General features: G+C 45.7%; 1 protein-coding gene across 2 annotated transcripts in view; it reads left to right on the forward strand.

The window, feature by feature from the left end:
* The window catches only part of THSD4 (thrombospondin type 1 domain containing 4), a 590,530-nt gene extending 587,076 nt beyond the window's left edge, over positions 1–3,454 (forward strand). For both annotated transcript variants that reach the window (XM_012801851.2, XM_012801852.2), the window contains one exon: positions 2,799–3,454. In XM_012801851.2, the coding sequence (XP_012657305.1) occupies positions 2,799–2,941 (143 nt within the window). In that variant the 3' untranslated portion in view covers positions 2,942–3,454. The remainder of the gene's footprint in view (positions 1–2,798) is intronic.
* Positions 3,455–12,295: the final 8,841 nt, after the last annotated feature.

A 12,295-nucleotide genomic window follows, 5' to 3' on the forward strand; every position in this document is an offset into this window, starting at 1 on the left:
AAAAAAAAAAAGAAGAAGAAGATAAAAAAAAAAACCTTGGTATTCTAAACACCACACTGTACCCCAGAAGTGCATTAATGTACACAGTTACCATTCAATTAAAAAAAAAAGAAGAAGATTAAAAAAAAAAACCTTGGTATTCTAAACACCACACTGTACCCCAGAAGTGCAGTTACCATTGAATAAAAAAAAAAAAAGAAGAAGATAAAAAAAAAAACCTTGGTATTCTTTGGTATGTCTCAAAATTATAGTGTCAAAGCCAGAGTCACCGAAAAACGCCCAGGCCACACGAGCCAGAGTTATGAAACACAGGATATACCCTGGAGGGTCACTGACAGCAAACATCTGTCTAGACTCTGAAGGTAAAGAAGGCTTAGGCGCACGTTCGGATTATGACACTGGAGAAGAAAATAGTTTGTGAGCATGTGGGTAAAAGTGTGCTATCGTCAGTTTCTTAAAATCTGCAAAAATTATTATTCTTTTTCATTTTATCCGAGGGAGGCACAATCAAATAAATGTCATAGAGTCAAATAAATGTCATAAAAGTACACAAAGAGTTAAATCCCTAATATATAGAGACCTCACATTAATTAAAAAAAAAAAGACAAGTGATCTAATTTTGTAAAGAATGAAGGATCTGAGAAATCTACCAGAGGCTGAGGAAATGCTTGAATGCACACTTGTAGTCCCATCTACTCAGGAGGCGGAGGTGGAAGGACTACTTGAGCCCAGGAGTTCAAGGGCAGCCCCCATATTAAAAAATAAAAAGTATCGTGCTCAATTAATTGTGCAGTTAGTGAATGAATTGTACAATTTCTTGTAACTCATAAAATTGAAAGTAAGTACGTTGCTATCAATAGAAGGAAATGATTAATTAAATGACATTATAACACATAGGACAGAATATGCCAACACCCTGAAAAAGAATGTGGTAGGCATTATGATACATAAATGTATCTAAAGATTAAAAAGCAGGCAGCTGGGAAATATACTGCCAATTCTTTCCCAAATTAATCCATAAATTCAAGCAATGCTAATCAAAATTCAGGCAGGATTCTTCATAGAAACATCTGACAAACTGCGTCTAAAGTTTATAGGCAGTCCCCCAGTTACAAACACCTGACTGGTGTGTGACTTGTACTTAGGATCAGGGGCTGTTACAGGAAATAGGTAAATGTCCCTGTTCCAACTTACGTATGAATTCAAGTTAACAAAGCTGTCTTGTCTGTAACCCAGATGAGCACAAGTAGAGAACCAAGAATAGTCAAGGCAATTTTAATGATGAACAGTGTTGGGGAACTTATGCTGCCAAATAGTAAGACAGATTGGCACAGGGGTAGATAAATTAGCCAATAGAACAGAATAGAGAGCTCAGAAATCAATTCAAGTATATAAAGGATGCTTGAATCTGTCAGGAAAAGATGAACATTCAGTTGGTCTTGAGGCAATTGCTTATACGTACATGAAAAACCAATAAGATTGAATTCCTCTCTCTCGTCACACACACACACACACACACCCAGTCGCTGGTGTGTTAGAGAAATAAATGTGAAAAGTTTTAAACTTGTAAAAGCAAATACGGGAAATTTTAGTTTTTATTTTACAACGGGAAACAGTTTTATAAATGAAACAAAAATTCCAGACCACAAAGGAAAATATGATAATGTCAGTTACATTAAAATTAAAATTCTCTGTTTATCAAACCATAAAGTGATAAGAAAAACCACAGGCTGGAGAAGATATTTGCACCACTTACAGCCCACAAAAGATCAGATCCATTGTATAAAAGGGTTTCTATGAATCCTTTTTTAACTAAATTAGCAATAGGTAAAAGACAGGAGGAGCAATTCACAGAACAGGAAGCTTGAAAGGCGATCTACGTGCAGTGGTACGTTCAAACTCACCTGGGCATCATTTGACATTCGCTAGACCAGCAAAAAATAAAACATGATAAAAAGGGAATTCTCTTCCCCTGACAGAAACGTAGTTACACCTACTTTGGAGAGCAAACTGGTCCATCTCTAGTAAAGTTGTATATACCTTATGACCAGGCAAGACCCAGGCAGAGGCCATATAACAAACCTAAAAAAGGAGCACTGTTAGCCGGGCCTATCATCCCAGCTACTCGGGAGGCTGAAGCAGGAGGATCAGTTGAGGCAGGTGTTTAAGGCCAGTCTGGGCAACATAGCAAGACCTTGTCTGTTAACCAAGAAAAAGTGCTGGAAACAACTTAAATGCCTATCATGAAAAATGAATAAATTAATTAAAGAATATATTTATTTACAAGTGAAAACTAGTCAATAATGAAAATGAAGAGCCTGGCACATTCCTTAAACATGAACAAATTGCACAAATTCAATGTCGAGCAGTTTGCCAAGGAAGATATAAAATATACATTTTCTTTAAGTTTAAACACAGATTGGTTAGGAATATCATCATAGACAATTTAAGCAAAAATGAATGTTCAGGGATAATACACAGCAAATGTGGGAACTCGTTACATCTCAAGGGGTGCAGGGGAAAGAGGAAATGGTTATGCAGTAAACTCTGGGAATTTTATCTCTATTGGTGATGCTTTGTTCTTAAATTGAACAGTGAGGACACCGTTTGTTGGATTATTCTTTATACCTAGTTCCACTCTGATGGTTCAATTAAAAAGAAGAGCCTGTAAGCTCTTAGCAGCTATCACCCCACGTGGTAAGCAGCAGGGCCAGGGTCTGGGCCGTGCCCACTGCCCTGGCCCCACTGGTGTGGGCTGCCTGCTGTGCTCAGGGAGTCTTGCTTGTTCTCTGCTGCAGATGAAAACTGTAAGGACAGATACTACAACTGCAACGTGGTGGTCCAGGCGCGGCTCTGTGTCTACAACTACTACAAAACAGCATGCTGTGCCTCCTGCACCCGTGTGGCCAGCCGGCTGGCGGGCTTCCTGGGGAGCAGATAACACCCAAAGCCCCATCAGAAGGGCAGCGGCCCCTGCCCTGCGGGGCTGTAAGCAAGGTGCCCAGCTGGCTGCACTCCACCGGGGCTCCCTGGCCCAGGACGCTGCCAGCCAACTTGGTCACCACCCCCGCCTTCGGTGAATTGAACCACGTGGTACCAGCAGCTTCGTGCACGGGATGTCTGAAAGCCTCGGCTGGTCCTTTAGGCCTCACCATGTACTGATGATCCCTTCTTGGGCCCTGGCACCGGCTAACGGTGCTCTCGGAAAGCCAAGCAGTGGCCGTGCTCGTAGCTGTCAGCCCAACTCTCATCCTGCCACTCACCAAGTCAGCACAAGGGCCACTGGCCTCTGGGCTACTGACCTTTACAAAATTAGCACCCCTTGGAGAGTTAGCGGAGGCAGCACCCCATGCCAGGGCCTTGCTGAGACATGTCCATCCCTCTGTTACCTCAGCCCGGCTGTGCCTATTTTCATTCTCAAAGATATTAGACTGTTTTCCTGCCTTATGACACAAATATCTCACGATAATTTAGTGCGTTATTGTTTAGCAGGTGTATTCACAGATACTAGCTTGTTAGCAGCTCACAACGTCCCAGAGTGGGAGGCAGAGGATGAATCATTACCCCATTTTACTGACCAGGAAACTGAGGCTCAACTTAGGTACCTGACCTGCCAGGAATAGGAGTATTCACCTGTTCAGGGGCAAAGCTGAGTCCCCAACCCAATCATCTGACCCCAAAACCTTCACCTGGTGGCACCTCTACCAATATCTAGCCCCGGGCCTGTCTAGAGCCTACACATGAAGAATGTGGGCTCTTTGCTGACCAGGAGAGGGTGAGAGGTTTCCTAGAACATGCACGAAGCCCAGGCCTTTCATTTCCTTCCCTCCAAGCAAAAGTCAAGTCTTTATCCCCAGCACTTAGTTCTTTCAGATTCGGTTTCTATCTTCCCTTCCCCACAAAGTTATAGATCTGAGTTACAGGACTCTCTGCAGGTTTTATTAAACACCATCCTACCCAGTGAGAGAAGAAAGCCATTGGGGGAATCAGGTGATTGCCGGAAACTGCCATTCTGTTTGCAAGTGCCGTCCCTTCATGGAATCATAACCAGGGTCCTTCTGGCCACGGCTGCCCTTCCCCCAGCAGAAGAGAGCTGAGGCGCATGGCTGTGTGCTCCAGGCTCTGGACCCTCCTCAGCCACCTCTCTGGGGCACGTCCCCACGCCCAGTGGGAAGGCCAAGTGCCTGTGCCAGCAGAGACTCTCTGCTTTATTAGAAAGAATCTCCCTTTGGCCTTTCTACTTTCATTCACAGCTTTCTGTGCGGCGTCTCATCTCTTCCTTGCCCTCCCCCACACCACCCTCACCCATACCCTGCCCAGGCTTGAATGCTGCTGGCAGGGACAGGGGCTGTGGACCCCTTGCCATCCTGCCCCATTCACTTCATCCAACTCTTCAGTTCCAGGGGCCGCAGGCCTGGACGGGGGATGTGGGCACATGGATAGGGGACCATCTGGAAACCCAGGCGAGAGGAACATACACATCTCATCCCTTAAGAAAAATATCAGGCTAATCAAATCGTAAACGTAAAGAAAATTCTCTCATTTGTGGCCCTGGGATTTTTCCCTTCTAAAGCAAGCTCCCTATCTGACACACTCCATTAGGTGTCCACGAACTGGGCTTTCAGAAATTCTGTGTGGCTTTTCTGAGGTTGCTGTCCCAGCCTCTCTTCCTGGAGCACCATTTCCCAGAAGCGAACCCCCCTCTGCTGATATGACCCCTGCAGATAAGAGCCTGGCGGGGGCTGGGACTCCTAGGTGACCGGGCCCATGTGTAAGGAGACCGGAGGGGCTGAGCCACTGGCAGGGGCTGTTCCCTGCCTACGCTGCCCCTCTTGCTGCTTGTTTTACGTCTCGTTACAAGGGGTGTTTTTCCTTGATGCAGCTGCTGTCAAATCTTGCTGGACAAGCCAAATATTTGAAGGAATACTTGGAAGAAGGTTTCTTTTCATGCTGGAGGACAGGGCAAGATCAATGAGTGAAAGAAAGAACGGCTGGTTTTAGCCAGTTAGGGGAACATTTTCTAGCCACCAGAGCTGCCCAGCGGCAGAGCTCTCTGTTGAGTAGGATTGAACAACCAGGTCCTTCCGACTCAGGACTCTCCCAGGACTGGGCTGGTTCCATGATGTCTTTGTGTCTTTAAAGTGCCCTGTGGCTCTTGAATGTTACCTAGCAGTTAAAAGGACAACGGTCTTCTCAACCTTCCAACTGGGTAGCAGCAAATGGATCAACCCCATGTCTTCAGGGAGCAAAAAAGTACCTAAATTAGGAAGAGTCTCTTTCCTTCCAGCAAACAGTGGAGCTATTCTTGGGGCTGGCTGGCATATGGAAAGGTGGCTGATTGCTAGAACAGGAGTCTGCATCGACTTACTTGTCTTCGTGTTTCAGTTTTTACTAATCTCCTAGTTCCTTATTGCTGCAAAATTTCTCTCTAGTGTAACACATAATCAGGGCCTTGGGTATTTCCAGAGATTACTTTCCTGGGTGGGGCAGCTCAGAAAAGCTCGCCTCTGGAGGCTCTCTCCCTCCAGGTGTGCCCCTGTCTGCCCTCTCAGCGCCCCATGCTCTCCCCCTCTCCTTTCCATCACGTGCCACCTCCCTCTGGGTCCTCTCGAGGTTCCCTTAACTGGCCGTAAGTGGAACTGAAATTTACATTTTATTACTGCTTTCTCCCCCGTGGACTGGATTGCCTCACTACCTGCACTGAATTTTTAAAAACAGGTAAATTAAAGCTGTTATATCTTTCTCTCACAGAAATCAGCAAAGCTCGAAACTGAAATAGTTTGCTTTTGTTTCTTATTGGAAAAGGAGATTGTGCGTCTTGCAGCCTCGGCACAGGCCATTTCGTACAGTTTATGCTCCCAGTGACTTGCCATTCTCTCCATAGAACAGGGACAGGGTAAGAAATACAGGACTGAAAAATGAAAAATCCCTTGCAAACCCGACCACCAGTAGGAGTCAGATCAGTTGGAGACAGGCAGGTTCCATGCCCTCTCCCTGCAAACTGCGGGGACCCCGAGATGACCAAGGCAGCCTGACCCCCCTCGGGGAGCTGCACTGTGACAGACGCTCTCTGAACTGCCCCCATCTGTCCCTTTGCCTTACCTCTTTGGCCCAGGGTTCTTTGGGTTGGGGGTTTTTCTTCACCTCCTTCATCTATCATCTATCACACTCTTTCTTTTAAAAAGAGTGGCCTTATAAAGGGATTTTTAAAAAATGAGAGACACTAGCTTAATGTATTTTCATCAAGTTGTACGGCACAGAGGAAAATGCAGATATTACTAGCACCTTTCTGAATCAGCATCTTTTTTTGAATGAATATAACCACTTTAGAGTTGGAATATCAATTTTCTAAAGAGGAAGAAGACATGAGTGCAAGCAGTTCAAAGAAACCTGACTTCCACTAACATAAGCTGAATGACCTGTACTAACCTGGCAGGTGAAGACCAGCATTTGACCTTGTCATGGGAAAATAGATGCCTTAGCAACAAAATTCACAGACAACATGAAGTAGGTGAGCTGATGGCCTGGGTGACAGATTTTGGATCGAACAAAATCAGGGAAACTAGGATAAAACCTAGACCTTAAAAAGTTACCAGGAAGCAATATCAAGTCCTACCTTTGGGTTAAGAAGAAAAACTACACAAGTACAAGGTGAGGGAGATGTAAGAACGTCAGCTGACTAAGCTCAATGTGAGTTAAAGGGAAAAAGGGATGGAACCACCAACAAACACCCGCAAATGTTTAGACCACACAAGGAGAAAACATGGGTGAGAGTCACACCACACTTCATTTGTGACTGTGGGAATCACTTGCAGGATAGTGATCATGTCTCACACTCAGAGGAGGGTGTCCAGTCCCGGTGAAGGCTGCAGACTGCAAGAAACAGTGGGAAGAGACTGGGGTGAGAGGAGAGCTGTGCTAGGGCCAAGGGGAGCTACAAGGAAGCAGATTTTAGCTCTTACACAAGAACCAACTTTCTACAAGGTGGAGCCTTCTGAAGGTACAGGGACTCTGTGGCAGGCGGTGACGGGCCCGTCACTGCAGGCGGCAGCAGAGACTGGATGGCCATTTGTGAGGGATGCTAGGAGGGGATTCCAAATCTGGTTTCGGGTCCTTTCCGACACTAGGCTTTGGTGATTCTGTAAGCGAAAGGGCTGACAGTGAGCCATCGGGTCTGGGGAGGAGAGTTCACGGCACACATACTCCCAGTTCTGGCTTTTGCCCCATGTCAGCCATTTTTGACCCATTGTTGTCAGCCATTTTGACCCATCCTGAGTCACATGTGGCCTCATATCTCAGAGAACCACTTGTAGCTTAGTGAGAGCTGCCCTTGTCTGGTCCAAGTTGCCTCCCCAGAGTCTCACGCCACCATGGAGATGGAACTTTGACTAGCCTGGGACCCTTTAAATACCCTCTCTCTGTCGCAGTTCATCTTGCTAAAACTTCGCCTTTACTGGAGCAAAATAATTTTCTCCAACCTGAACCATCCCCCATTCTTGGATTTAGTCGGTGGTGGTGGGAGACTTCCACAGTGGTGAGGAAAAGTGACCATAGAGGGTGGAAACTTCCAGCCAACTTTCTCGGCATCCCCAGAAGCTGAGTCTTTTGCCTTAATGATAGGGAAGCCACCTGGTACCAAACTAACTCCCACCTGCCTTGGCCCCACTCCCCCCATTCAGCCGACAGAAGGATATACTTTGTTATAACTTATTATTTTGTTCTTTGTAAATATAAGATGTTTATAGGAAATATGTATTCTGAATTCTATCTGCAGAATGAGTCACTACACCAAAATAGTTCTATTATTTAGAATATGTTAATTTTAAAGGGACCTAATAGGTATTTATTTACATAGGTGACCCACATTTGTATAAAATTATTCATCATACTAACCCAGCTTCCTGAAATGTCACTGACAGGGGTGGGGAACCTGTGACCTTGAGGCCGCATATGGCCTTCCTGGTCCTCAAATGCGCCTTTTGACTGAATCTGAAATTTGCAAAATAAATCCTTTTATTAAAAGGGGTGCAGCAGAGAAAGATGAAGCTTTTCTGGCCTCGTTTGGTGCTTAAAAAAGAGCAATCTTGAAATCAGAGGGCTGCAGGTTCCCCACTGTTCAAAATTGAATATAAATTCCTCTGCTTTTCGACTCACTTGGGGGTTTTTCCCCATGGCATTGTACCTGAACTTGATGGCATATTTCCTCATATCGTCTGCCTTCTCCTCGTCTCCTACATTGGGGATAAGAATTCGAGGGTCTCTCTAATCCCCTCCATCCTGAACAGCAGGTGTGGTAAGAGCTGGGGACAAGGCAGGTTAAGTGGCAGGATTAGGGAGAGGCTTTAAGGGATGCGGTGGCTTTCTCTGCTCTGACACCTCCATGGTCCCTGCTAGGGACCGCTGGGGCTGGGTCTCTGGGTTGGCCTGTGAATTGCAGAGCCAGGAGCAAGGAACCCACTAAATACTCTTCAAGTCCAAGTCGCCCTTATAGCGTTAAATTATTATATGAGCAGGTGAAGGGTAGAAGGTGAATCATATGAGTAAATACAGTCTGTTTTCAGCAAAAAAATGACAACTATTTTTGTGTGTGACTAATTTATTTTTATTATTGTAAAAATACAATAAAGTGGTTGACTATCCGCTTTGTGCTTTCTTTGGCTTTATTAACATTCCATTCACATTACTTCAAATAGTCCCCTCTATAAAGAAAGTCACCTGCTTGTCAGATCTTGGCTCTGGGGGCCAATTAGAGAACAGGACATGCCTTAGATAAAAGCACTTTGGCCCACTGGCTTCCACAGGACCTACACTTGGTCTGGGTGTTAGAATCAAGGTGAAATGCGCAGGTGTGGGCACCACCCCAGGTTTGCAGCCTCACGTGTATTTCTCCAGCCCTCCTCCCTCAGTAATGACACTGCAGGCCCCACTCCGGTGCTTCAGCATGGCTCTATCTCTCAAGGAAACTTCTTCCACCTCCCCTCAAGGCTACTTCACCTGGGTCTTGATTTCAGCGAAGTGTTGACAAACTCAGGCTGGCTTGGTGTGTACTGAAGTGAAATACGACTCAGATCACAGTGCCAGCTGGAAGTCATCCTGGACTAGAGAGACATCCCTAGTGGAGTGCCTACATGCTCTGCTGTTTGGGGGGATTTGAGGTTTTGTTTTGTTGGGGGTTTTTGAGACAGAGTCTTGTTCTGTCACCCAGGCTGGAGTGTAGTGGCAATCGTGCTCACTCACTATAGCCTTGAGCTCCAAGGCTCCCACAGTCGTCTCCAGTAGCTGGGACTACAGGCATACACTACCATTCCTGGCTAATTTTGTTTGTTTGTTTTAGAGGCAGGGTCTTGCTATGTTGCCCAGGCTGGTCTTGAACTCCTGACCTCAACCAACCCTCCCACCTTAGCCTCCCAAAGTGCTGGAATTACAAGCATGAGCCACTGCACCTGGCCACAAACTCCATTCTTACCTCTGCCCTATACAGCCTTTCATCAAGAACTCTCAGAAACAAAATTTTTTTTTTTGAGATGGAGCCTCAAGCTGTCCCCCTGGGCAGAGTGCCATGGCATCACTGCTCACATCAACCTCCAATTTCTGGGCTCAAGCGAGTCTCCTGCCTCTGCCTCCCAAGTAGCTGGGACTACAGGCACCCGCCACAATGCCCGGCTATTTTTTGGTTGCGGCCGTCATTGTTGTTTTGGTAGCCCCAGCTGGATTTGAACCTGCCACCTTAGGTGTATGTGGCTGGTGCCTTAGCCACTTGAGTCACAGGTGCCGAGCCTCAGAAACAAATTATTATGCCTAAAATGCTACCTCCCACTCCTCCCATCCACCCTTTCTGCTTGGAAACCTCCATTTATTGTATATTTTTATTGAGGTCAGGTCCACTTACCATAAAATTCACCATGTTATTTATTATTGATGTGTTCATTTGTTTTTTAGACAGAGTCTCACTGTCACCCTGGGAAGAGTGCTATGGCATCATCACAGCTCACAGCAACCTCAGACTCTTAGGCTCAAGTGTCTCCTCTTGCCTCAGTCTCCCTCAACGTCCAGCTAGTTTTTGTATTTTTTTTTTTTTGCAGTTTTTTTTTTTTTTGGCCGGGGCTGGGTTTGAACCCGCCATCTCCAGCATATGGGGCCAGTGCCCTACTCCTTTGAGCCACAGGTGCCACCGTAGTTTTTCTATTTTTAGTAGAGATGGGGTCTCTTGCTAAGGCTGGTCTCAAACCCCTGAGCTCAAGCAATCCACCTGCCTTGGCCTCCCAGAGTGCTAGGATTACAGGTGTGAGCCGCCTCGCCTGGCCAAAATTACCACTTTAATCATTTTCAAGTGCACAATTCAGTGGCATTTAGTCATTCACAGTATTCTGCAACCATCACACCCAAACTCCACGATTCTTCAATACAGGGGTTCACTTTGCTCCAGACGCTGCGATGTACACTCTTACACATACAGTCTCACTTAATCTTCATCTTCGCTTCATCTATGAAGTTGAGGTATCATTCCCTCTATAGATGAGAGTACGGAGACTCGGAGAGGTTTAGAGCCCCAGCAATATTTGATGCTGCAAGAATTCTGCAGTCAGCTACCCCCTGGAGGCTGAGGATTGTCTAGTGCCCATCTCCGTCTCCTTGAGGACGGGCACGTAATATGATCCCAGCCTACATTAGTTCCAGTCTCTTAGTCCACATCAATTCCAACCAACGGGCACCAGTTCACAGGGACTGGACGAAAAATACCAGAGCTTAGTTCACCCCAGCTCCGTGCGAAGGTGCGCAGCCGCCACCAGAGGGCGGCAATGAGCTGCTCTGTGGGGGCCAAGACCATCGTACAGCTTTCCTGACCACCAAGAAAGATCCCAAAGGATGGCGACCGGGATGAGGAGGGATCTGAAGGGGACTCTATCTCCAGCCTTCAGATAATTCAACGACTGTCAGGGACAGATGGTAAGAACTTGGAAGTCCCAGCAGATCAGGGCAGGGAAGTGACAGGGAATCTGACAGTTCAAAATAACACGTTCCCAGTAATCAGACTTAACGGTGGGAAAAGACATTTTAAGACAGAGTGAGACCCTCAAAAAACAGTGATCAGGAGCATTTTGAGAGAGGCAACATTTAAATATGGACTGTATTTAATAAGACGTTACTGAGCCCAAGCAACCCTTCTTGGATGTGATGACTGTGGGTGGTCTCTGGTCCGGCAGGATTCTGTGCTTGAGTATTTACAATGAAGGTCGTGCTCTCTGCTGATTACTTCCCCGCGTGCCAATAAGGCGTGTGTGTGCACGTGTTTATGGAGAGAGAGAGAACGCAGGTAAAATGCATTGTGATGACCGCAAGGGAGGGGCGTGAGGTATTTCCTATACTATTCCTTACTTCTCTGAGGTCTGAAATTCTCTGAGATAAGTTATGAGATGCGGGAGTAAGTACCAAAAGGGGATAGGGAAAAGGAGAACTAACATTTCCTGCCACATTTTTCAAATTTGCCTAAGAATCACCCAGGAGCTGCTGGCACAGATGTGGAGAGAGGGAGCACTTTTACACTGTTGGTGGGACTGCAAACTAATAAAATCTCTTTGGAAAGAAGTATGGAAAATCCTCAAAGAACTCAAGATAGACATCCCATTGGACCCCACAATCTCATTACTAGGCATCTACCCAGAAGAAAAAAAAAATTTATCATAAGGACATTTGCACTAGATTGTTTATCACAGATCAATTTACAATCACCAAGATGTGGAAACAACCTAAATGCCCACCAGCCCTGTAATGGATTAATAAACTGTGGTATATGTATACCATGGAATACTATTCAGCCATAAAAAAGAGGGAGATTTTACACTTTTGTATTAACCCAAATGGAGTTGAAATACATTCTTCTTAGTAAAGCATCACAAAAATGGAAAAGCAAGTATCCAATGTATGAAATACTAATATGAAGCCAGTAGATGATGTAATACTTGCCCACATGGAGAAAAACTCAATTTAATTCAAGTTGGGGAGAGGAAGGAGGAGGATTGGTGTGTTTCTACCTAACGGATACAATGTAGGGATTAGGCACACCTCCTGGGCGCAGGACACAACTACAAGGACTTTACCTAACAAATGCAAACATTTTAACCTAATTATGTGTACCCTCATAATTTTTTTTTTTGAGACAGAGTCTCAAGCTGTGTCCCTTGGTAGAGTGCCATGGTGTCACAGCTCACATCAACCTTCAACTCTTGGGCTTAAGTGATTCTCTTGCCTCAGCCTCCCAAGTAGGTGGGACTATAGGCGCCTGCCACAACACCCA

The sequence above is a fragment of the Otolemur garnettii genome, unplaced genomic scaffold (assembly GCF_000181295.1).
Source record: "Otolemur garnettii isolate 467f Iridium unplaced genomic scaffold, OtoGar3 scaffold00011, whole genome shotgun sequence".
NCBI classification, from domain to species: Eukaryota; Metazoa; Chordata; class Mammalia; order Primates; family Galagidae; genus Otolemur; species Otolemur garnettii.